Here is a 27,767-nt window from a genome sequence, read left to right as displayed (position 1 = left end):
CGAGTAACCTGTGTCGTGGTGACAGTTGGGCGACAATTTCAAACTCCATTGCGGCATGCGGAGGTGTTCACACAGGGTAACGCAAATTATGGCGACTGGCGACTCGACACAAGTCGTACGTGTGCGCCGGGCCTAAGAATTTGATGAAGTTCAATATAATGTTTTTCATTTCTTGAATATTCAACATGATTTTAAAAACGAAAAATAAAAAGCTTGTTATTTTGAATGCCTGCAGACCCGCAAAAAATCACGGAGTAGTAATTAGGGCGGAGTGATTTTATTGTTTTTAAATTTTCAAAATTCTTACAATGTTCATTGATCGCATGTGAAAAAAATACAAAATTTTATTGATCTGCCTTTAATTTACGAAAAACGTATTTTCACATTTTATACAGCTCCTCTTAAGTAAGTAACTTTATTTATTTATTTATGGTGACACGTGTTCGACTGTTTATGTCTCCCTCTTGCAAATCTTTCTATTAGTTTCTAGTAAGAAATCTATGCGCGAAAATGATTTTGAATTTCATTCGCTTTGCGTTTAAGCCCCCGCATACCAAATTTCTAGCGATTTACAACAAGTTTTTCGTTAACTCTTTTAAGTTTTTAATATCCAAAAAAACACATTATTTACTCGATAGAAAAAATATCGCAAAGTAAGCTCCGAAAATTATTAAAAACACGATTTGTTCTGTTGTTTAATATGTTATAGGCATAAAAATCGCATTGTATCTTTAAATACAACTAAAGCATTTGTCGAGAGATTTTGGCTCTATTTCGAACGAGTCGTGTTTTATTAAATATTTTCACCACTATAGCTTAATTATTATCGTTTTTTTTTAACATTAGCGCGCTCCCTCTAACATTCGTATTTACATATATCCTTATCAAATGATCTTTGAACGCTTACTAAGAGGCCTTAAAACCCGCCACAGATAACTGTGCGCGAACTGTTCGACGGCGACGGTGACGGATACGAGAGCTACTTGATTCAGTGATGCGGCCATACATAACTAGCTGACCTACGCCGTGATAACGCCCATTTTCGTCTCGGCAGTCTAAGAGAGTACGAGAATTTTTGCGCAAAATATCAATATTTGGTGCTTGATAGTTCACCGGATGATGAATCTGAATGTGAATTTGATATATTAGTGAAAATATTTCTGTTTTTACTGACAATATTTTTTTATTAGCGGGTAAGCGGGGGAAGAAATATGGCTGCCATGGACCTCTGACGTCAGATAGCCACGCAGCCGTGCGTAGCATGCACATGGCCCACTTTATGTTGATATTCATGGCAGTTCATAGTGATCAAAACATGGAAGTTCATAGTGTTAATGCGAAGCTTAATGCTAAATCACTATTATGATTAATCTTTATAACGAATTAGTTTACATTGTGAATACCAAAAAATATGCTATAGATAAATTGAAGGTTTTCCAATCATTTCACTTGAGTAGAATACAAACAAAAAAATAAATTACTCAGTAAAAAATATAAACGTAAGCTACTAAGAAATATTTTTTTTCAATAGAAATGTATGAACGCGTAAAGGAAATAACTTTAAAAAATACAGTATTATAGCTAAGATTATCTGTGACAGTTTCACTTGATTAACTTTTTTGCTTTTCTTATAAAATTATTTACAAAATAAATAAAAACCAGTTTTGTTTTTGAAATCGAACTCCTTTTGTCAAGCGATTTTAATGCCTGTTACCTACAATATATATAAGGTATACAAAGAATTTACACATTTTTGGCTTGTAGCTTCGTCTTAAACGTAGCCGCGCGACGATTTGCGGCCGTTTGTTTTGACGGAAGACACTAGAAAAACGATTTTTTTTTTTTTTTTTTAATATTTTTAAGATTAACCGCGCCACCTGAAGATGTCATAGCAAATCAATAAAATTTAGTGTTTTTTTCTCTCATGTGGTAGGTCAACTATTAAACATATCTATAGGAATTTTGAAATTAAAAAAAATCACTATGGCTTAGTAGTAGTATAGAGGCGCTATTGCTTACTAATATCTCGTCAAAACGTGTTCTGCTATCATCAAAATCTCTTAAATTATTGGTAATTGCGATACGAATATATCATGATGTCCGAATATTTTTGCATTACAACGAAAATTCTTTGTATCGTCACGATACATTATCAATGCAAATCAGTAAAACATTCTTAAGGCGATGCCATACGTAGTAATGCAAAATAATGTGTTTTTGGTTTGAAAATTTGGTCGCCTAGAAATGTTTCAGATGCTTTAATTAAATACTGCGAGTAGAATACATCTTGGTCTTTGCAATATTCGAGTATTATTTAGATATGTCTTTTTATAAGCCCAGAAAAACATAATGTATAAGGCCTATGAAAACTGCTTTAAATTTCAAAATCTCCTACTGACGAACCCATTTTCGGTTATGATTTTATTGTATAATGTGGCAAATTAAGTTATCTATAAAATGATCGAAAAAAAAAATATTTAGGTATGCCTGAACATCCACAAAATAAAATAAAAGCCACTTTTTGGCCATGTTTTTTTCTTGCATAAATCAAAACAGGCGGATGGTGTTAAGCGGGAAATTAGACCTTATCGCCATCTACGTAAGTGTTGTTATTGATAGCGGCTCAATTTAAAATACTACACGACGTAGTGCATCGCCTTAAATGTTTTATTGATGAAGGCTTATTTATTTATTATTTGACACCTTACCAGACTACCCCTGTCTGTACCGTGTAAAGGCAGGGGAGCTATGTTACCAGCGTTGTGAGGCGGGTTAGAGTAGGGGCTGTAGGAAGGGATTTATTAAGAGGAAGCTACAAGCCAAATAGGTATATTCTTGGTATGCTTTAAATCGTCACGGATATAGGTAATGGCCATTAAAATCGCTTGGAAAACGGAGTCAAGATTCGCTCGATTGCTCTATAAATAATTTTATAAGAAAACAAAAAATTTAATTAAAGAAAACTGTCCCATATAATCTAAGCCATAAATTTGTATTTTTTTAAGTTGTTTAATATATCCATTCAAACATTTGTTGCATAAATTCATTTTTTAGTAGTTTACATTTATATTTTAAATTGAATACATATTATTTTTATTTTTATTCTACTCAAAGGAAACGATAGAAATATCTTCAATTTATCTAAAATAATTTTTTTGGTACTCATAATGTAAACCAATTCGTTATAAAGATTAATCGAAAATAGTGTTTTGCATTAAGCTTCACCGTAATGCGGATCTTTAAGAGGCCCGGATTATATGAAGAAGGAAAAATAAATGCAGGTAACTCATTCCACGAGCCGTCTTACACGAAAACGAGTCAAAGAAGAGGCCAGTTCTCACCAAGCCAACATCAACTGCGAACGGGTGTTTCGCTCGTGTACGTCGAGATTAACGCACGTGCACGTGTTCATCAGTAATCAATGCTGCTAGCCTCTTAGAGCAGGCTTTTAGTCTTTATGTTTTGTTAATTTATCATGAGGGCGAATATCGAATTCAATGCCTTCTTTGTTATGTATATTATCATTCAATTAACTAAGAAAAAAAATTCAATCGAATGAATTTCAATCATATTCAATGACTGATTTAAAAAATTATTGTAAGCAATAATTAGTCGCCTGAAATATCCATACAAATTGAAAATATCTCCCGAGTAAAAATAAATGCCGCCGACGGGAATTGAACCCGCACCTTCTGATGTACTGTCAGGTGCTCTGGACCACTGAGCTACGTCGGCTTGCATATTATATTTGTTCACAATTTGAATGGATATTTAAGGTAATTATTGCTAATAATAATAATTTGTTATCCTCTGTGCTATGCATAAAAAACCTTGTTTTATGAACATTAGTTCATCATTAAAAAAATAATAGACTGTTGTTTTGTTCATAATTTCCAATTTAAAAACATGCAAAACGATGTAGAAACTTTTTGTGTATTCGGACACGTGGCGATTGTGGACGTAATTGGGTAATCAATAAAGAAAAAGTTTCTGTTTTATCACAGATATGTTTTTTTAAATAACATTAATTAAATTATTAAAAAAAGTTTATTTTTCACGAATTAACGTGAAAAGGATCGTGACAATAGTGAGCTAAAAATAGCTGTTACATCAATTGTATTTGTTTATATTCATATCATAGAACTGTTTTAAAAAAAAATGCTTCTAATTTTGGAAAAATCTGTTCTTTTAAATAACAAAAAATGCCCACTACTATTGTGCACAGGTTCCTATTATTATAATTTTGTAATTACCCATTATTACCAGCTCTGTATTGTTTTTGTTAAGTTATGTGTATGTTACACCCATGTTATGTTTATGGTAGATTTATGTTTATGATATGTTATGTTCATGTTATGTGCATGTTATGTTATGATATGTTTATGTTATGTTCATAGTATGTTTGTGTTATGTTTATGTTTTATAATCACATTTGTTTACTCCTATATGCTGTGTTTGTTTATAAGATTGCCAATTTCATAATTCTGTTTTAAAAAAACGCTACTAATTTTAGAAAAATCTTTGGTTTAATAACGAAAAGCGCCCACTTATATTGTACACAGGTTCCTATTTTTATAATTTTGTGATAATCTACTGTTACCAGCTCTGTACCGTTTATGTTAAGCATGTTATGTTTACGTTATGTTATGCTTATGTTATGTTATGTTTATGTTATGTTATATTTATGTTATGTTATGTTTATGTTATGTTTGGTTTATTTATGTTACGTTATGTTATGTTATGTTGTTTTATCAATGTTGTTTTGTCAATCATGTCAATTTTATCCTGTAATTTGTTGTATTTATTAATAAGAAAAATGTTGTAATGTATGGCCAAGATCACTCTTAATGGGTGAAAGCCAATATAAAGAATAAAAATTTTTTTTTAAAAAAAACTGTAAATTCGCAACAGAACGTTCTGAAGTGATTTCAAATATTTTTTTCAGTTCTACAAAAATTACATTTATATTTAATTTTTAACATTTTTACTGAGAGTGAGTCGAAATATAAAAATTAAATTGCTTCTTTAATAATACCTTTTAATTCTTTTTGTTTTAGAATTCATGGAGATGATGACCGGAGACTAGGCGCTGCAAAATTCATTACTGAAAATTAAGCGAATATTCCCAAGCAAATTTCTAGTCACGTAATAAATTATTTTCGAAAGCGTTTTCCATTATTTTATGTACGGAGTCTTGATGAAAAATTGGTTTAACGATATTCTTGCTTTCGCCGATCCAATTTGCCTAATGCAAATAGGGCAAAATTTTTGAGGCAGAGGCTAAATTTTACGTTGAAATTTTTATTGTTCGTGAACTCGTTTATCCTATCCAAAAATGTTTCTCCATGATATTATATTACTCATGTAAATAAATATTTTCCTTTTAAAATAAATCTTATTTTTGAAACATAATTGTGTATTGTTGGTTTACGTTAAGATTTAAAATATTTTTTTTAAATTTGAAATTGATGATTATGATTATTGAAAGGATTACTACGACATGTTACGCTTTTTGCAATGAATCTTATTCCAAATGCAAAAAAAGCTTTTCATGGGGCTGAAACGCAAACATTTCCAAATGTTCAAATATAAGGAAGTCTGAATGTTCATATATATATATCTATCCGAATGTTCATATTATATATGTTCCCAATATGCATATATATATATATGACCGAATGTACGAATATCCGGATGTTTAAGGCCCCGATGTCAGGATGGGAAGAATGTTCGATTGTCCGAATGTCCGAATGTCCGAATGTCCTAATGTCCGAATGTCCAAATTTCCAAATGTCCAAAAGTCCGAATCAGTAAATTTCCGAAACTCGGATTCTCCAAATATTCGAATTTCCGAATCTCCAAATATCCAATGTCCGAATCTCAGAATGTTCGAATCTCCGATTGAGCAAATGTTTGAATATCACAATGGACGTGTTTTGTTAAAAACAAGTTCATTGTATAAACGCACATAATTCTGAAATTTATGTGCTCACAAATATTATTTTTAATGTTGTTATCTATATGAAATTTACACAACATGCTCTTGTAATATATTAAAGTGGAAAAACACATCATACAATATGAGAAAAACAGAAAGTAGGAAGGGAAAGGGAAGATTGGGTGCATAGAGAAACCAGTACTACCATTATAAACAAGGGATGAAGAAATGCAACCATGCGAATACTACCTTTCTCGTTCATGCTTCAAAGTGATTCTTTATTAAATTACATGGAAATAGAGTATGTACAGAAAAATCCAAAAACACACAATTTAATTTAACTACTACTGCTTGGTACAATTTTTAATTTGAAATGATTGAAAACTTAACTTAATAAAAAATATCAGCGTTTTAAGATTTAGACTTAGAAGAAGTGACTAACCAAATAAAGAGCTTTATTTACAAAATTAGCGCATTAAAAATTGTACCACTTGCGATATTAAAATGTATTAAAAATCAGGACTCCTACAACTAATCATTCTAATGATTTCAGTTTTACGCCAGGAACTTCATGAATTATGTATTTATGGGTGTGTGAGAATCATTGTTAAATATGTTATCTTGTGTCATTAAAATGATTATTTTGGCGATACAAGAGACACACGAAAACCCAATTTTGTTTGATTTGTTATCGATCAACACACTGCGCTATGAATGTTATTTGATTGGTTATTTTAACTTTTGGCAAATTGTGTTGCATTGTACCAATTTTTGTCCCAATTTCAGTGTTGTAATTTGTAATACTACAAAAACGTTTGTACGCTTTTATAGTGCGTGGGTACTGAATGAAATGAGAATACGAATGACCATAATATCATCACGGTGATTACTACAGAATGTGCTATAAAAAGCCCAAAACAAAGGGTTTTGATGAGTTTTTTATGACAGGTATAATAACAGGAAAGGGATAATTGGACAAAGGATCGAAATTTTACCCGAATCTCTTACTCAAAAAGGTTTAAGGATGTAAATAGACCCCCCGTTTGCCGTGTTGTCCATAAAGGATTACAGTGTTCAGTATCTTGCTGAGGGAAAATTTTGGTATAAATATGATGATTTTTGGTTACCTTTAATAGTCGAAATTACCGTCATAACAAATTATGTTACACCACAAACTGACAATGAACAAAAAATAAAAACATTGGGCTTTAAGTTTTCAGTATAAATAACCTTTAGAGTTATCGTTATCATCATGAAAATATGGGACGACTGAAGAAACAGGAATGGTCGAAGTTTAAATCGATCATTTGAAAGGTGATCTATTTTCTGAACGGACTTGGAAATAGCGATGATATATAATTATTTCGCTGGTCGCGATAAGTTTGTAAATGTTTTGTTGCGTTGACTGCATGTTAATTTATTAAAGACATATTTAAGAGCTATTAGAGCTGAAACATAAAAGGCCTATATTTTGCGTAGGTAATATTTCTCGTATCTTCCATATAAAGATAATGAAATGTTCGTTTGCGTTTCCTATACACTTTAAAACTTCTTGCTGTAAATTTCAAAGCTTATTCTTATTTGTGCAAAGAGTATTTTTAATGATATAAGAATCAGAGGACACCAGAGGAAGACTCAGAATTTTATTCCAAACCATTCATAACCCCGAGCAACGCCCGGTACTCTTGGTACATAATAAAACACACAGGATAAAATGATTTGTGCGTGGGCAAAATGACAATTAAAAGCTTTTTCGAGGCTTGAAAATGAATTTCCTGTTGGTTTCTTTAAATTATGTCAAAATTTAATTTTCCGAAATGAGATCATAAATCAACAAATTTATGTAATTACAATTATTAAGAATTGGAATCTCAAGTTCTCGAAAGGTTCAATAATTGCCTTAAATTGGAAAACGACGAAAAGGGAAAATAATATTATCAAGGATCGAAACAAGCTAACGAAATAACGAAAATGTATTAAGGAAAGCGGGAGGGCTCAAAGCGCACTAGTTTCATAAAAAATAATCAACGTTGTGGAAGTTTTGGGAGATATATTATTGTATTATTTTATTAGTGTTTTCTGGAATTTCAGCAGCAAAAAAAAGACGTGAAAGAAATCTAAAGCAGACAAGAAGAAATATATAAGAGAATCAAATAAAGAAAACATGATCAAAGAAAGTTGCTAAAGTTATATTCGAGATACAGAAGAAAGATATTTCGATGTAAGAAATTACATTGAAAGAAGTTGTATTTATGTGTCGCTTTGAAAGATAATAATTTATTGAGATGAAATTTAAATAACGAACATTTAAATAACGACTTCTCCTGTATAGATGATGACTTGTTCACCAAGTAATTTTATATCTTCCGATGGGTAGTCAATGGATACTCTTGTTGGTAGATGTATATATACTTTTATTTTTTGCATAGAGATACAGGTTAATATCTCGGATGGTATTAAAGAAAACGAGAGACAAACGAAAAGGTTGTTGGTAGATAGTTCGATGGTCTTGCGGATTGTTTAAAATACGCGGGACACTGCTTATTTTCCATGACGCAGTTGTGACTTCCAAGGAACGGTCCAAAGATCATGAACACAAAAAGTTTCAAAGGTTATTTATAATGCCGAGTTTACATAACGTCTGAGTGATTGCATGTTACAATGTACCGAAGAATTCGCGCATAAACGGTAAAACATAGGTGATTCCATTGGCTTTATAGCACTTTAATCAGTTAACAGGTGAAAAGTACAATAAGCACTAATTGTAGATTGAAGTACTAGTACATATTGAATTATCTGGCCAGAGCAACTGACCGGACACCAGAAGGTGCGGATTCAATTCCCGTTGGCAGCATTTACTTTTACTCGGAAGATATTTTCAATTTGAATGGTTTTTTCAGGCGACTAATTATTACTTATAATAATTTGTTATGATTTTTCAAATGAAGGCGAGAAATTTTCCAACTCGATCGCCAATGAGACAAACTAATATTCGAAGTTATTGACGCGATCACTCGAGTGGTTAACAGTGTTGAATCGTACCTATACCACATATAATAAACGCTCCGAAGATATCCCGAACGCTGAAAAGCTTCAGCGTAAGAGTATACCCACTCTCTTCTAGTATTTAAATGTAGAAATTTTATTAGAGAGCCGGTTATAAATGGCGGCCTTGGAGTAAAGCGAGGCGAGGTCCTCATTACGCTTTCCAAAGGATATTAATAAGAGTAATTTTCTGGAGATAAGGAAAATGGTTACCGTTTTACTCCAAATTACTCTCTGTTTTAGATGAAAACTTAGTCTTCGAGGACAGCCTAAAAAATATAGGATTAAGTAAGATTATAACCAATGTAAATTACAATTTAATTTTTATTCAAGGATATACGAGGATTTCAAGGAATTCTAAAATTATGTGACTCTCGTAATAGCAAAAACATTGAGATTTTTGGAAAAAATATGAATGATTAGCTGTTATAGTATTAGTTTATAAGAATTTAATGGAAAATTTGAGTAGTTTTAAATTTATTTGATATTTGTATGTCAAATGGCATAAAAGTCCCAACTACTTTGAACTTTGGAACCAGTGAGATAAGGTAGTGGGGAGAGTAAGAGTAGAGAGTAGTAGGGAAGTATCTGGCTGATCACCAAACACGGCCAGAAACATTTCAAGCAAATTTCTATACAAAATGGTGGTCTTACACCATCGCGATATTGAGAGTAGCTTTCACTCAGGAACGTGTGAACCTGCGCACTCTGGGATTTGAAATCGCGACCTCCAGCTTGCTAGTCGAGAGCCTTTCCCCTCGACTACGGAGGCCGTCAAAAGGAGGCAATGCTCGGTTGATTTCTGATAAATTAAACCTTTTTAGAAATCAAGGGTAAATTTTATGAAATATATGATGCATTCTTGAAGGATTCAATGATTTTTTTTTTATTTTGGAGGCTTGTTTTCCGGAAAACAAGGGAAATAACTAACTCAAGGGAATGCAAGGAAAATCTAATCTAATATAGTACAGAGTAACTAGCGGTCCGTACTTGTATGTGGTCCCAAACTGAAAAATTATGCGGAACCTACGGGTAAACAAATGAAAAGGAAAAATAACTAAATTTTAAAAATTTATTCCCACTATCCTACGTATTTTGTTGAGTCACTTAACGGTAGCTATTATTAAATCTACAATTAATTCCAGGTTACTGAGATTAACTGAGTGTAATAAAGAGTAAGTTAAAAAAAATCGGGTTGTTTACAAGTACCTACTTTGTTAAGGTAGTTTTTTTGGGTAATCAAGGGCTGCTATCAGGATATATTCTAAAAAAACTAGTGCAGTAAAAGAAAATTTAAAATAAATAAAAAAAATAGGATAAGTATCGTAAATGTAGGGTAATTTTCGTAAATAAAGTGAGAGTTCGGGAATATGTAGGAAAACATTGGAAAATTAGGTCAATTAAAGGTAACTATTAAACTAGGGTTACTTTCGATAGATGTAGGGCAAATCCCGGATGAACTAGAGTAAGTAAGGATAAACTAGGACAGTGAGTGTGGTGTGTAGCAGGTTTACCTGGCTGACGCTCCTAAAGCTACTTGTGCTGGCGCTGCGGGCCTGAAAGAGAACAATAAACACTGAGACACAGATAGGCTAAGGCAATCGTGACACAGACCGAAAGACAAATATCTATTCACCCCTATTTACACAAACTTTACTCTACAATCTATTACTATTGCTTGTGATTCTATAATCAAAAGTAGGCGAGTAATGTCAAAGCTTACAATTGAATTTCATAAACGTGACAATCGAATATCCTGATATTTTTTTAATCCTCCATACTCACTCCTCACTCCTGTCATCATTTTAAAAAGTTTGTGAAATTAAAGGACAAAGCTTGTAGAGGATTGAACTCTAAACTGGCTAAAAGTTAACTATTTTAAAATTTGTAGATTTTTGAACTGATTTGTTAAAATAAGTTAATACTGCCAACTTCCCCACTGCTCCCAACTTTTAGATGTCAATGGGGTTGTGTCAGCCCCGATTGGGGTATATTGTGAGGCTGAAAGGTGTGGGGAAGAGAAAGAGATGAGAAAGAAGAAGATTGGAAAGTACTTGGCTATTAAGATCTGGTCAGCAATCTATTATTATGGTGAACTCTCAGTATCGCACACTGAGTAATAAATAATATTTTTACAGTGAAATCCCAACTATTCCCAACCGTCTGGAGCCAGTAATATTATGCATCCTCAATTCGGGGTGTGATTTGAGGCTGAAAATAGGGAGGAGAAGAAGGAAATAAGGAAGAAGAAGGTGGAGAAGCACACCTCAAAAGTCACCAAACACGGCTAAAGCTATTTCAAGCAACGTTTCAATTCTGAATAGTGGTCTTACACCAGAGAATATTCTAGTCTGCTGAACTCTTAGTATAGTAAATTGAGTATTAAATAACTTTTTTACGGAATTCTTTTTAAAAATTATTTTGAAATAAGTGTGAATTTTTTTTTCTTTCAAAGCAATTTGAAATACTTATCATTCTGTTCAGTTCAGACATCCGAGTTCTTGTTGAAACCAATATACAGTCCGAAGAGCTTTCTGTCAGAATCGTCCGAACAATAGTAATGAGTTTTTCCACAAAAAGTGGGGCAACGTTTCTGGAACATAGAATTCGTTTGTCTTTCGGTCGAAGTCACTTGTAGCATAGATAACATTTAAGGCGATAGAACAGACTGGCATAGAATAGATAGAGACATAGAAATGTACATACATAGAAAGACACAATAGCACAGACAAATGACATAGATCTTAGGCACATAGTTTACACATATAAAATATTACGTAATAATGTTGTTTGTGTAATGTTTTTGGCGTTGATACTTACTTTTAGTTTTTTCCTTGGTTTTTTAATTGGTGATATTCAAATATTTTATACATTTTTTACATACACATAATTCAACTGGCTCAGCGGAGATGGTGTTATTTAGATGATGATAATTCCAGTTTTTTTTAAATTATTGATTTATTTTATTAGGGCGATTATTACTTACAGTAATCTGCATACGTAAAAACATTCCGTATCACTGCGGATGTAATTAGGCTTATTAACCCTTTCCGGACGTACCCCGCGCACTGCGCGGCAAGCATATTTAGTCAATATGGTTGCAACGCCGCGCACTGCACGGGAAAGTGTCCAACATTTTTGAATACATTTTCTAAGACATCGGGAGTAATTTTTTCCTTAATTATGATTATGCCAAGTGAACAAAAAATGTGGCCACCACAAAAGCTTAGTGACCTGCACGGTGAGTAAAAGATACGATAGCAAATGCGTATGTAAACATGTAATAATTGCCGTTATTATGATTATGCCAAGTGAACAAAAAATGTGGTCACCACGAAAGCTTAGTGACCTACACGGTGAGTAAAAGATACGATAGCAAATGCGTAAGTAAACCTGTAATAACTACCGTAATTTAAGGTTTTATGTTGTGGAAAGAATATTACGACTTTATAACAAAACTTGCAGAACATTTAACTTCTCTATACAAGACTTTTGTAGAATGCTGATATTATTGGTTTGCAAAATAGTGCGAACTGCACGTGTTGGCTCCATAGCTAGGCGTGTAGGTCTTTTTTTTCCTGGCGCCAAGCTCGGTTTATTTATTTTATTTTTTATGCGACTCCTCATAAGAGCACCCTTGTCTAAAGGCAGGGCAGCTATGTCACCACTCCTTTCAGCAGCGTTGTGAGGCGGGTTAGAGTGGGGCTGTAGGAAGGGATTTAACTCGTAACTCTTTCCACATACCAACCGTCTTACACAAAAACGAGTTGAAGAATCGGCCCATTCATGCACCAGTGCACCGGGGATCAATGCTGCTAGCTCCTTAGAGCAGGCTCCATTAAAATACTTGTAGAATATACTCAGCATGTCCACATTGCGCCTGTGCATTGGAGATGACAATGGATTCAATCAGATGGACCGCGAACTTGGCATGTGTATAGGGTTAACAGCTGGTTATTAATTAATTGATTTACTAAATTAAAATGTAAGTCCTTCCTCCCCACTCCTTAATTTCAATTTCGCCGATTGTTTACAAATCTATCCTTACTGAAACCTATTCATAAATAATTATTTGGTAAATACTTATGGATAGGTTTATTTTATACGAAGAGAAAATATAAAAAATGGGATAAATTCTTTCGATAAATGCCCTATATTGGAATAAATATTAACTATTTCTTCATATTTGACCATAATGTTTAAGAAATCCACTTATTAACCATTTAAGCCACAGGTTGTTATCACTTGTTTAAGGCCCATTGTGTTTAGTTCATGGAATTCTATTAATTTTATTTTAAATTATATAATAAATAAAATAAAATAATATGACTATTGTTAAGTTTTGCAAGTATTTCAGTCTCAATGTGACGTAACCACAGTTTGATAATGGCCTTGAACGTCGAAACAGCTGTCAAAATAATATATAAAACTAAAATACTTTCAGAAATTAACCATAACACTATTAAGTTCGATTTATATAGTTTTTTTTTCGATGAAAATTTCTTCTGAAAGCTTATCACTTTGTGATGTCATTATTTATTATATTAAAAAACAAATAATTTTGTTTACATCATTTTAATATAACCTCTACATGTTTCATGAACAATGTTCACCACATCAGGAGCAAGTATATACTAAAGTCAAAAATTATATATAGATTACAATTGAACAGTGGAAGAAGTGGGAAGGGGTAAGAGTGGGCGGGGTTTTTCAGAATTCTGAAAAACTTCGCCCACTCTCCCACTCTTTAATATTGTAATTCCCGATTCTGAAAAACTCCGCCCACTCTTACCCCTTCCTTATTTCTTCCACTGTTCAATTGTAGGTAATCTATATTTAATTTTTGACTTTAGTATATACTTGCTCCTGATGAGGTGAACATTGTCCATGAAACATGTAGAGGTTATATATATTAAAGTGATGTAAACAAAGTTATTTTTGTTTTAATATAATGATTTATATAGCATATATATGTTATATAAATAAATTCCAATCACACTGTGATTTTATTTGTATTAACTCTCCACCAATGTTTCCATTTCTGGAAAAAGGAAGGTAAGGTTTTGGCACCCAATAAAGAAATGCAATTTCTGCCGACGTGATGTAGAAATGCGGGGATATTTATCGGCGTTCAGTGAGATATAGAGAATAAATAGGGCAGGGCTGCCATAAATCTCAGGGTACTCTTTGGAGCGAGGCAGGGAACAATAATTGATGAAGGGTGGAGATACGAGTGTCTTCGAAGGAAGTGGCTCACCATATAAATAACAAACTGATAAGATTTGCAAAACGCGAAAATCCTAAAAAGATCTTGGTTTTACGAAGGTAACCTATTTTGGTGGAATTTACATTTAATCAACGCAAGCGTCTGCATGGCAAAGGTCCAAGTATAATAAAATATGATATTTTTATGCATGGTGGCTGGTAATTCGTGCGAAATATGTGTGGACGGAATAGAATTAGCTTATTGCGACCCTGGGAACACATTTTTTCCTATGTTATTATTTTTTCTGATTATATTACGAATGTTTTTAACGCTCCACCGGAGTCGTCATTTTGTCAAACACATATGGAATCATGGGTCCGAATGGACCCAACAACAAAAACCTTCTTATTTCTTAATTATTATAAGTTATTATTTTAGAGCTTGATTAAGAATTAAAAAAAAATGTATACAGAAAAAAAAAATCAACCCGTAAAAATGTTGAATTAAAAAAAAATAATGTTTTTAACGCTTCACCGGAGTCGTCATTTTGACAAACGTATATGGAATCATGGGTCCAAACGGGCCCAACAACAAAATACCTTGTAATTTCTCAATTTTTATAAGTTATTATTTTAGAAATTGATAAAGATTTGATTACAGAAAAAATCAACCCGTAAAAAATATATTATTTTACTATAATTCCTCTATTTTTATTAGATGACGTATTTTAAAATATATTTTTTTGGTTTGACTGAGGATTGAACCTTTCTCCCCAGAGACTGGCTCTAAACTGCTGTGAACTTGAAACTGAAAAACATATATGATTTGACAGCCCAAACCCGATTGATATTTATTGCGAGTCTATCTGCCCGATCGGATCTCGTTATTTCCAAAAGTTTTTAAATTTTATTAATTTGTTATTATACTGCATACTGGGCGGCCCCCACAAAGTGAGTTGATGTATGAACATATGTGCATATCTCAACGTTTGCAGTTTCTCAACAGTTGCTTCCTTTCATATGTCGCATCGAGTACCAGTCACCATACTCGTGTTCTATATACATTAATATTTTTATGCATTATGTAATGGGCCTTTCGGAGAATCTATTGGTTAGGTTTTTTGTGGGATTAGTGCACTGTGTGAACTACTGTATGTTTATGCCGACTAAATTATATATAATTATTTAAACACAAATTATGGAATTATTTAAGCCCTAAATGCAGCTGGAACGACCAGGTTATCTTATTATACTATATTATTATGACCAAGGGGAATCTATCAAACGGACCGCCCGTTTCTGCACAGAGTCGAGGGATTTTTTCAGGTATTTAGGGGCTCCGGACCAGAGATGGCTGCCAAATTCGACAGTAGGGCGCACTTGCGATTTGTACAGGGTCAGCAGTTGTGTACTAAGTATCTGCGGGCCCTGTACAGTACGCCCAGCTTCTGAGAGGCCAACTTTACTCTGGCTTCGATGGAGCCCCCGTACCTGAGCTGGTCACTTATAGTTACACCAAGCATATCAATGGAAGGCCTGTTCGGAAGATTGCTTCCGTTGAAGGAGACTAGATTATCATTTGGATCCCTTTTAGACGTAATCAGACAGGATTGGGTCTTTGAAACATTAAATTCGACGAGATTATTTTTACCAATCACGACCAAGTTGAGATATCTGCTTGCTCAACGTATTAAAACTTTGCAAAAAATTCATATTTAAGATTAATAAAAATAGGACATTACCATTAAAATACTTTTCATAATATGAATTGAATATTTTATAAAACGTTCTTCAACTATTAAATTAGCTGTAAGTACCAGATTTTATTTTTCTATACGATGAGTTAGTAACTTCCCAAGGGATCCCTCTAGAAACATTTGAGCTTTTAGTAATACGTTCATCAGAAATAGTTGAAATAATCCCCACGGAAAGATCGATTTTCTAGGCCTGCTAGTGCAAAGTCGACTGTAAGTCCTTCCTTTACGCATTGAACGCACCGAATATTGTTTTTACACAACTTCATCACTTATGTCGTTAAGATTCTCACTTTATTTTAGAGATTTGACAAGGCAAATTCAACCTTAGGTCTGTTCAATTCACTAGGGCCGTGCGTTATATATTTAGTGCACGGCTGCTTCACTTACGTCGTTAAGATTCTGGTTTTATTTAAGATTTTTTATCTCGTTTTCAACTATGAGACCAAAAAAATTAAGATTTTAATCTATTCATCAAAATAAAAACATTACAATAATATATTCAAAATGTCAAAGTTTAAAACTATAAAAAATTTTAATGGCATTTTATGAACGTATTATTTTTTTTCATTTATATTAGGTAGGTAAACTTTTATTAAGTAAATACTACTAATATCTTATTTCTTAACCGACCGTTCACTTAATTTAGTTAGTAGAAAAGTTTTTAATAAGGTTGGAACCAAAAATGTTTACAATTATGGGTGTGTCCGTGATATTGGCACTTGAAAAATGTTATTTACGAGATAATTCGGTACAATATAAATGGATTATAGTTAGAGAGAAATCCGTAAATTAACTGTCATCCTTTCAGGAAAACTTCGCATTTTGATGAATGAAGTATTTGATGTATCGTGTTCCGGAAATTGACATGTCAAGTAGGCACTTCCTGTTCCGTCACCGGTTCTACCAAGGCTTTAACCTCTTAGACTTCACCTTAATTTATTTATTATTTGTATTATAATAAAAATAAGCAATTATGGCCTTAATTGAAATTATGTTATTTGATCATTATTGGCCAGTTAATTCACTGAACAGACATAATTACAGTACTTTAATAAAATTTTAACAGAATTTGAAAATTAACTATGAAATATGATGAATTGTTAAAATTCTACTTCCGAAATAATCACTAAGTAGTAACCTGTCTTTATAAACGTCCTTGTGTATTTATTTTTTGTTTTCTCATATTGTTTGTCTACTTAACCAATATTTTTTTTACTGTTTTGTACCTATGGGAAACTTATAATTTTTATATTTTGATTTCTTCCGTCCTAAAATTAGTTTTTTAACTCAACGGGATTGCTCTACCAAGAAATAAAACTAATACAAATATACTATATAGAGGGTGTTCAGGGATAAAGTGCGTTTACTTCGGGAGGTGATTCGACATGATGGTATAATTAATTTACATTGTTCCAAAGTTTATTTTCCAGTAAAAAAAACTTTTTTTCCTAAAAACTACCTTAAAACATTGGAATTTCGAACGAAGTTATTTATCTTTTTTACTTCTAAAATCATGTAGAATCACCCCCGAAATTTGCGCACTTTACCATGGATATCTTGTATATTAGCCGTCACTAGTAATAAGCCAAAATTGTAAGTCACTAATTTATAAGTCTTAGGGGGTATTTCACTATCTCTGATTATGTTCTGACTAAGCACTAATCCGCGGATTAGTCATTTTTTCGTTTTCACTATATCTGAATAACGCTAACGCTCGGGTTAAAGTTCGATTTGACTAATCAGTGCTCGAACCTCACGTTAGGCGCTATTCCTCGAATCAAAGATGGCGTCAAAACATTCCGAGTTTGACAGCGGAGAAGTGAGTCGAATTTTGTTGCAAATTATTATGGATACCGAGGTTTTTGATTTACAGAAGCAGGTGAAAGGGCGGCGATGCGAAGGCCGCGAGTTTTAAGAGCTCGAATGAATTTGAATGCTTGTATGATCCATCCTGAATTATTTGATTGTGTTCAAAATAAGAAACAATGTATTAATTCGACACGAATCTATCTAAAATGACCTGATAATCAACATAATATAACCAAAAAAAATCACACTTTGCGGTGTGCAGACTGTGGCGGGAAACTTGTCAATTGGCGTTGACGTTAGCATTCCATAGACATTGCGGCAAAACATGACAGGCGTTGTAGTAGATTGGGTAACTGCAAACATTTTGCGATGTTGCCAGACTATTTCGAGTGTTATCTATCCGGAAGCTCGGCAACAATGGTGAAACGGTCGCCGTTGAATAACGAAGTTATTCTGATCTTTAAAGCCAGCCAACGGCTAGCTAGTCAGATATTTAGCCCGACATAGTGAAATACCCCCTTAGTGGTAAATCACTTGCTCTGAATCTTAGTCGAAAGTCAGTAGTGGTTATAAGCGTAAGTTACATAATTAATTCCAATAGTTTTTAGGCTCTTAGGTGTAAGTTGTAAGTATAAGTATAGGTCTTAGTTGTAAATCACCAGTTGGAAGTCCTGGTTAAAATGCACAAACTGTAACCCTAAAATATTGTTAATCAATAGTAATAATAATAATCTTAGTGATAGACTGTACGTTATGATAAAATAAAGATAAAATGTATAAAAATCATACCGTTATTTTTACTATAATTCACATTTTTTTAACTAAACCTATACATATAACTAGGCTAACACTCAATTTCGACATCACAAAATCTACAAACACAATTGTTCTATCACAATATTGATTATGCAAATCAAAGGCAGATGGTTTTAATTGAGATCAAAGGGCTTTATTTTCGTAACAGGGGTTTAACAACGAATAGTCTGTGTAAATGTCACGTGTTTGGTTCTAAATTACTTACTTATTAGAGACTTTAGTATAATTAATTGTACATCTTTTATTTTTTTGGAATATCTTAATGAGAAATACTTCAAATTGTAATATTTAATTATTGAAAACCATATTAGCAATTTCTAAACGATTATTTGAAACAGAAAAATCAGAAAAAGATACGGTCACATCTAGGACTTGAACCCAGGACCTTTGCCTTGCCGGGGCACCGTTCTACCAACTGAGCTAATGTAAGCCTATCTCCTTCGGTCATATTTAACTGCATCATACTTCGAATAAGAACTACCGACGTTGTCTTCATTTTTCTCACCGCACATTTTTATTGGCTGCTATCTTTATGTATGATCGCAAGGACTCGAACTAAATGCAATCTAGAGAGTGTCTTAGATAAATATATCTTATTTTTATCGTATGTAATAACTTAATGAGTGAAACCTCAAATTGTAATATTTAATAATTGAAGACAATATTAGCAATTTCTAAACGAATATTTGAAACAGAAAAATCAGAAAAAGATACGGTCACATCTAGGACTCGAATCCTGTGCCCCGGCAAGTCAAGGGTCCTGGGTTCAAGTTTTAAATAATTAAATTGTACATCTGTTGTTTTTACGGAATATAGTTACAAGAAAGCTATAATAATATACCTAAATAGTAATAATAATTAAGGTTAGCAAAATACTATTCTTCTGCATGGGTTTCTTATAATTTTTATTGCAAATTTTACTTCATGATTACCTACTGTTACACTCAATTATTATGTATAATTACTCGAGTGATTGGTGTCAAATATATACATTTACCATATTATTTAATTAATACCATTTCTCAAAATATTATTAAGAAAACATATACAACTGCTTACTGTGATTTGAAGCCAGTAAATTCACCTAGATTTCAACGTTTATTTCATATTTTTAGGTTTCATAAATTGGGCACATTATGGCAAGCGAATGCTCTAAACGTTTTTGCAAACTGGCAAAATTTGCCAAAAATCGCTCGAGTATCACATATTTGTCAAAGCCCGTATGGGCGTATAATATAAATAGATAAATAATTAAGAAAAATTCAGTTAGATTTATAACACAGAATTATTTTATTATAAAAACTACGACACACTGGTAATTTATATTTCATCATACTAACGTACAATTTTATTAATAATTATTCTTAGAAATTTTTTAATATATATAATAAATAAATATTTATTAACATAATCAAAATGGAGGTACGCATTACGCAATACAAGCAAAACCAAAAAATACACCAGATAACCTTTTATAAACATATTATTTTAGGTAGCTCAGTGGTCCAGAGCACCTGACCGGACATCAGAAGGTGCGGGTTCAATTCCCGTCGGTGGCATTTATTTTTACTTGGAAGATATTTTCAATTTGAATGGATATTTAAGGCGACTAATTATTGCTTTTAATATTTTTTTATTCATAAAAAACCTTGAGTTATAAACATTAGTTTATCATTAAAAAATAATTTTATAAACATGACTTCAATGTTAATATTATTTTATTAAAGAAGAAGATAGTACTAATAAATAAAAACGAAACATGAAACAGAGTAAGACACAGAAAAATAAAAAATAGCGGTAACAAATAGGAATTGAACCCAGGATCTCTTATCTTAACGAGACAGACTTTTTAAACAACTCAACCATTGTCACCTATTTATTTAAGCGTCATATTTATGGATATCATATTTCAAATTCAGAATTAACAATATCATCTTGCAACTAATTTTTCCCATATTTTTGGCATCTACCTTTTTGAATAGAAACAAAGTTTCTAATGAAATTGGTTTGCAACCTAGATAGCGTCTGGGATAAACCGATTTTTATTTATTAGTATTATCTTCTTTTTCAGTGATATATTACATTGATGGGCATAACAATATAAAATAAATTTAAAATAAGAAGTTGTTCATTAATTTTATTTGTTTTACTTACATTTTTAAGTAGGTGGGTACTTTAAGATTACCGAAATTTTTTAAGTTATTTTTTTTATTTTCAACCTAGCTCGTCATATTATACACAAGAAAAGAAAATATCTAAAACAGTACAGAAAAAGCAATAAAATCCTTTATAAATCGGTACTTTCCTAAGAATATATTTTTTTACTTTCTATGGCGACACAAGACTCTAATAACGGGGTTTTTATCGACGTTCACATTTGAATAATTTCTTGTGAACGTATTTCTAAAATCTAAAATGTTTCTAAAGGGACTCCTTCAGATGTAAGATATTTATATTTAAGATTAATAAACACAGGATCTTACCAATCAAATATTTTATGTAAAACGATTTGAAAATTTTATAAAACCGTTATTCAACTACTAAATTAGCGGTAAGTACCAGAGTTTATTTTTCTAGGGGATGAATTAGTAACTTCCCGAGGGATCCCTCTAAAAACAATTGAGATTATTGCTATAGGTTCATCAGATATAGTTAAAATAATAATAATCCCCACGGAAAGATCGAATTTCTAGGCCTGCTAGGGCAAAGTCTACCTTAGTTCCGTCCATTACGCCGGGCCGCGCAGAATACTGTTTTTACCCAACTGCATTACTTATTTCATTAGGATTCCCATTTTATTTTAGAGATTTGATGGGGCAAATTCGACCGAAAGTCTGTCCAATACACCAGGGCCGCGCGACGCACATTTTTGTACACCGCTGCTTCACTTAAGTCGTTAAGATTCTGGCTTTATTTTAGGGTATTGTCTCGCCTTAAAATACAAGGTACAAATTATTAATCATAATTTTCTACTACCCCTATTTTACGTTTACTTAGCTTAATTTGAGATAGTACATTGACTTTGATTTACGAGATGAAAATCATGTGACAAGCTAATGAAGTTAATATTGTTTAATGAGTTATTCAGCTCTCATCACATACATAATATATTGTTATTAATGAAGCGTTAATACCCGTTATAAGCTTAAATTCAGTAATTAAATTAATCTCGCCTGTTAGCTTTACCATATAATATTTCCATCAAATAGTACAATAAAAACTTGAGGTTTCTTTTATCTTAAATGACGATAAAAACAAGTTTCATTTCATGATATTATTTATCGTGCTATGCGGCATATAGATTTTAAGTCATTAAAACTAAAAATAAATCGAATTCGGTCATTATTTTATTCTCTATTATATAACCTTATATTGTTTCAAAGACCCAATCCTGTCTGATTACGTCTAAAAGGGATCCAAATGATAATCTAGTCTCCTTCAACGGAAGCAATCTTCCGAACAGGCCTTCCATTGATATGCTTGGTGTAACTATAAGTGACCAGCTCAGGTACGGGGGCTCCATCGAAGCCAGAGTAAAGTTGGCCTCTCAGAAGCCGGGCGTACTGTACAGGGCCCGCAGATACTTTAATAGTACACAACTGCTCACCCTGTACAAATCGCAAGTGCGCCCTACTGTCGAATTTGGCAGCCATCTCTGGTCTGGAGCCCCAAAATACCTGAAAAAAACCCTTGACTCTGTGCAGAAACGGGCGGTCCGTTTGATAGATTCCCCAATCTTAACAAACGGACTGCAATCTTTAGAGCACAGGCGTCAGGTAGGTATGCTGTCCTTGTTCTATCGGTATTTCAATGGAAGATGCTCTGAGGAACTAGCGTCATTGATCCCTTCGGCACCGGTGCGTAGTCGGGATACACGCCAAACGCGCGCCCAACATTTGTACACAGTTGACACTTGTCACATGAGAACGGGTCGCTTCTACGATTCGTTCTTAAGTTCAACAGCTCGGCTGTGGAACGAACTGCCGGCCTCTGTGTTTCCTCCCTCCTACAACATGGGACTCTTCAAGACCCATGTTCACTCCTTCCTCTCCACAAAAAGACCCTCCACACAGCATCCCCAAAGATGACATAGGCCCTGAAGGAAATTATTTTCTTCAGGGCCTCCTGTGTGGAGTAAATATTAAAAAAAAAAACCTTACCACGCTGGTAAAGCGAAAATTCTGATAAAATATTTTTACGTCCGATCGACATTTTACATTGTGTCCGATCGACACGTTAATTGTGTCCGATTGACATTTTACATTGTGTCCGATCGACACTTTACATTGTGTCCGATCGACACGTTAATTGTGTCCGATTGACATTTTACATCGTGTCCGATCGACACTTTACATTGTGTCCGATCGACACGTTAATTGTGTCCGATTGACATTTTACATTGTGTCCGATCGACACTTTACATTGTGTCCGATTGACATTTTACATTGTGTCCGATCGACACTTTACATTGTGTCCGATCGACACGTTAATTGTGTCCGATTGACATTTTACATTGTGTCCGATCGACACTTTACATTGTGTCCGATCGACACGTTAATTGTGTCCGATTGACATTTTACATCGTGTCCGATCGACACTTTACATTGTGTCCGATCGACACGTTAATTGTGTCCGATTGACATTTTACATTGTGTCCGATCGACACTTTACATTGTGTCCGATCGACACGTTAATTGTGTCCGATTGACATTTTACATTGTGTCCGATCGACACTTTACATTGTGTCCGATCGACACGTTAATTGTGTCCGATTGACATTTTACATTGTGTCCGATCGACACTTTACATTGTGTCCGATCGACACGTTAATTGTGTCCGATTGACATTTTACATTGTGTCCGATCGACACTTTACATTGTGTCCGATCGACACGTTAATTGTGTCCGATTGACATTTTACATTGTGTCCGATCGACACTTTACATTGTGTCCGATCGACACGTTAATTGTGTCCGATTGACATTTTACATTGTGTCCGATCGACACTTTACATCGTGTCCGATCGACACGTTAATTGTGTCCGATTGACATTTTACATTGTGTCCGATCGACACGTTAATTGTGTCCGATTGACATTTTACATTGTGTCCGATCGACACGTTAATTGTGTCCGATTGACATTTTACATCGTGTCCGATCGACACGTTAATTGTGTCCGATTGACATTTTACATTGTGTCCGATCGACACTTTACATTGTGTCCGATCGACACGTTAATTGTGTCCGATTGACATTTTACATTGTGTCCGATTGACATTTTACATTGTGTCCGATCGACACGTTAATTGTGTCCGATTGACATTTTACATTGTGTCCGATCGACACTTTACATTGTGTCCGATCGACACGTTAATTGTGTCCGATTGACATTTTACATCGTGTCCGATCGACACTTTACATTGTGTCCGATCGACACGTTAATTGTGTCCGATTGACATTTTACATTGTGTCCGATCGACACTTTACATTGTGTCCGATTGACATTTTACATTGTGTCCGATCGACACTTTACATTGTGTCCGATCGACACGTTAATTGTGTCCGATTGACATTTTACATTGTGTCCGATCGACACTTTACATTGTGTCCGATCGACACGTTAATTGTGTCCGATTGACATTTTACATCGTGTCCGATCGACACTTTACATTGTGTCCGATCGACACGTTAATTGTGTCCGATTGACATTTTACATTGTGTCCGATCGACACTTTACATTGTGTCCGATCGACACGTTAATTGTGTCCGATTGACATTTTACATTGTGTCCGATCGACACTTTACATTGTGTCCGATCGACACGTTAATTGTGTCCGATTGACATTTTACATTGTGTCCGATCGACACTTTACATTGTGTCCGATCGACACGTTAATTGTGTCCGATTGACATTTTACATTGTGTCCGATCGACACTTTACATTGTGTCCGATTGACACTTTATATCGTGTCCGATCGACACGTTAATTGTGTCCGATCGACAAATTACACTGTGTCCATCGACAATTTACATTGTGTCCGATCAACATTTGTTATGGTTGTAATATTTTGCTTTATTTGAAGGAATATTAATGAAAATCGAAGAACAATTTGCAGCTATTCCTGTGGCCTGTTTCTAAAAGGGCCACTGTCAGTTTTTTCTTCAAAATTTGGTCATCTTCCAAATTAAAAAGAACCTTTCAATTTCGAGAAAGGATTTTTCGATATTCAGAGGCCAATATTACACTAGAAAATCGCTTTCCTTAAAATTAATACTTGGTAAAATGGGAAAATTCTACACAGTCCTCGCGAAATTTTAAAAATAATTGACATTTTGCCCTTTTAGAAGCAAGTTAAAGCTATATTGATTGATTTAATTAAAACAATGTGATGTTTATGTGGTAATTGTTGTTACAAGGAAACGACGTGCTAATCAACGCAACTTGCAATGTAACAAAGGTCGCAGCAAATTACCGTAGTTCATACGACGTTGTGTGCATGAAATGCGCATCGAACGTGAATGCTTATAAAACATTTGCAGGTGGCGTACTATCCGTAGATTGTCGGTTTTTTACGAAACAAAGGCTTCGCAGTGCGCACGAAACACAGCTCTTGGACGTGTGTTTACAGTTTCGCGGTAAACTGACAGGTGCACACTGAATGTTCGCTGCAGAGGAGAGTTTGGTGCGCGTAATGAGTCCACATGTAAGCGAGCGTCGAAACCTTAGTTACATAAGCATATATAAATAAAAAAAAACATGAAAAGTAGAGAGAACCCTAAACGAACTAGAAATTATTCAAAATAGAACTGTGAGATGTCAAAAATGTTATGTAAACTAACTTAATAAACAATAAAAATGTTATGTAAACAATCTTAATAAACAATAAAATGTTATTTAAACTTACTTAATAAACAGTTAAAATGTTATGTAAACTAACTTAATAAACAATAAAAATGTTATGTAAACTAACTCAATACACATTAAAAATGTTATGTAAATTATCTTAATAAACAATAAATATAAAAAATTTAAATTGAAAGTAAATGGTCACATTACAACTCTAGCATATTTTATTTTTAAAATATATCTATGGATTTTGTATTGACAAACGTAACTCAGATTTCTTTCATAAATTATCTTTTTATACTTTACTATCGCATGTGAGAATGTTTTCGTATAATGAAATCTCTCGGATCGACATAAGAAGTAACTATATATAAAAGATAAGATGAAAAGAAGTAGCGTTATTTGAACTTTCTACTTAGCATAATATAAAATATTATAATGTTTTCGTGCCCTTCGAGCAGGGACCAAAGATGACCTGAGAAATTTTCCTTGAATCCAGGTGTGCCACGTAATAAAGGCCTTTCCCAAGATGAAATTATTCTCTGGGAACATTTCAATCTCATCCCAATAATGTCTTAACATAAATCTCCGGGATGGCCCTATTTTGCATGTTTCAAATATTCGACATTCAACGAGAATTCCAAAGAGACAGGAAACTGTGGAAACATTATAAAGGTTCAACCTTCAGGCATTATAATATCCTTTGTCTCTGTGGAACACAGGGAGAGAGAAAATGAACTGGAGTTTCCTTTTACCAGATGGCATCACTCCAGACCTTGTGACATATTCTGAAAAATCTAGGTAGATAAGACAGAATTCTGTAAAATCTGTAGCTAATGAAATAAAAACTAAAAATAGAACCCACATAGACTGGGCTCTGTTTTGCTATAACTCTAATCTTACTAATGTCTTACTATTGAGTCATGACTCTAATCTTGCTAATGTTTTGCTATTGATTCATGACTCTTATCCTACTAATGTTTTTCTATTGAATCATGACTCTTATCTTACTAATGTTTTGCTATTGATTCATGACTCTTATCCTACTAATGTTTTGCTATTGAATCATGACTCTTATCTTACTAATGTTTTGCTATTGATTCATGACTCATATCTTACTAATGTTTTGCTATTGATTCATGACTCTTATCTTACTAATGTTTTGCTATTGATTCATGACTCTTATTTTACTAATGTTTTGATATTGATTCATGACTCTTATCTTACTAATGTTTTGCTATTGATTCATGACTCTTATCTTACTAATGTTTTGCTATTGATTCATGACTCTTATCTCACTAATGTTTTGCTATTGATTCATGACTGTTATCTTACTAATGTTTTGCTATTGATTCATGACTCTGATGGCGTGCCAGTGATGTAGGGATGACCCTGTGTTATGGTGGGTGAACTTTACAGATATAAGATTTTAATAATATAAACAATAGTAAATTATACAATTCCGATTTAGTTAATATTTTACTTGACAAATAAAAAGTTAATAATGAATTAAACATTGATAAGAATTAAATTTTATACGAGTTAAGTAAATTGAGGCATGTGAAAGATGTGTGGAAGGAGATTAATAATAATTTAACTATTAAAATGTATAAAAACCTCTTTTTTATTAACAAATTCTGATGTTTAATTATTATTATTACTAATTAATTTTGTGTTTAATTCTGAAAAATCCACTTAAAAAAATTAAGTAATATAAATTTAATAATTTTATTTTTAAGTTCTGCTGGTATTTTAATTTTATATTACTGTGACAGCTGTTTTGGTATGGCCTAACCACAATTTGAAAACGGCCTTCAATCAAATAAAAATCATCATAAAAAATAAAACACTTGCAGAAGCTAATAATAACATTATTAAATTTAATTTAAAAAAATTACTTACTATGCATGACAGCTGTTTCGCCTTCTGAAGGAATTATCATACTCCGGTGAAGCCTCTTAAAGACGATCAATTTATATTACTTTTTTAAGGTACTTATATAATCAAATTGCTATAATTTTTTTATTTATTTTTCGGAATAACTTTATTGAGTAAAACCTCAAATTGTAATATTTTAATTATTGAAGACAATATTAGCGATTTCTAAACGAAAATCTGAAACAGAAAAATCAGAAAATAATACGGTCACATCTAGGACTCGAACCCAGGACCCTTGTCTTTCCGGGACACGCTCTACCAACTGAGCTAATGGGACCCTATCCCCCTCGGTCACTTTTAACTGTATCATACTTCGAATAAGAACTACCAACATTGTCTTCATTTTTTCACCGCACATTTTTATTGGCAACTATCTTTATGTATGATCGCAAGATTCAACCCGAACTAAATGC

General features: G+C 33.2%; 2 protein-coding genes and 1 non-coding gene across 4 annotated transcripts in view; 1 reads left to right on the top strand and 2 right to left on the bottom strand.

The window, feature by feature from the left end:
- Positions 1 to 5,342, top strand: part of LOC149420643 (troponin C-like) — a 44,486-nt gene extending 39,144 nt beyond the window's left edge. The window contains exon 7 of the mRNA XM_089636861.1: positions 5,058 to 5,342. Coding sequence (XP_089492987.1) covers positions 5,058 to 5,086 — 29 coding nt within the window. The 3' untranslated portion in view covers positions 5,087 to 5,342. The remainder of the gene's footprint in view (positions 1 to 5,057) is intronic.
- LOC149420641 (neo-calmodulin-like) overlaps positions 1 to 27,767 on the bottom strand; it is a 346,944-nt gene that overhangs the window by 56,699 nt on the left and 262,478 nt on the right. The window contains exon 2 of one of the 2 annotated variants that reach the window (XM_089636858.1): positions 10,498 to 10,539. The exons of the other annotated variant lie outside the window; for it this stretch is intronic. Within the exon in view, the coding sequence (XP_089492984.1) occupies positions 10,498 to 10,539 (42 nt within the window). The remainder of the gene's footprint in view (positions 1 to 10,497; positions 10,540 to 27,767) is intronic. 2 annotated transcript variants of the gene reach the window in all.
- Positions 3,663 to 3,735, bottom strand: TRNAY-GUA (transfer RNA tyrosine (anticodon GUA)). Its single transcript has one exon. It is a non-coding gene; the product is annotated as a tRNA-Tyr (tRNA).

This window comes from Hesperophylax consimilis, chromosome 10 (assembly GCF_061612785.1).
Source record: "Hesperophylax consimilis isolate HC1 chromosome 10, BYU_Hcon_1.0, whole genome shotgun sequence".
Taxonomy (NCBI): Eukaryota; Metazoa; Arthropoda; class Insecta; order Trichoptera; family Limnephilidae; genus Hesperophylax; species Hesperophylax consimilis.
This window is presented reverse-complemented; position numbering and strand designations above follow the sequence as displayed.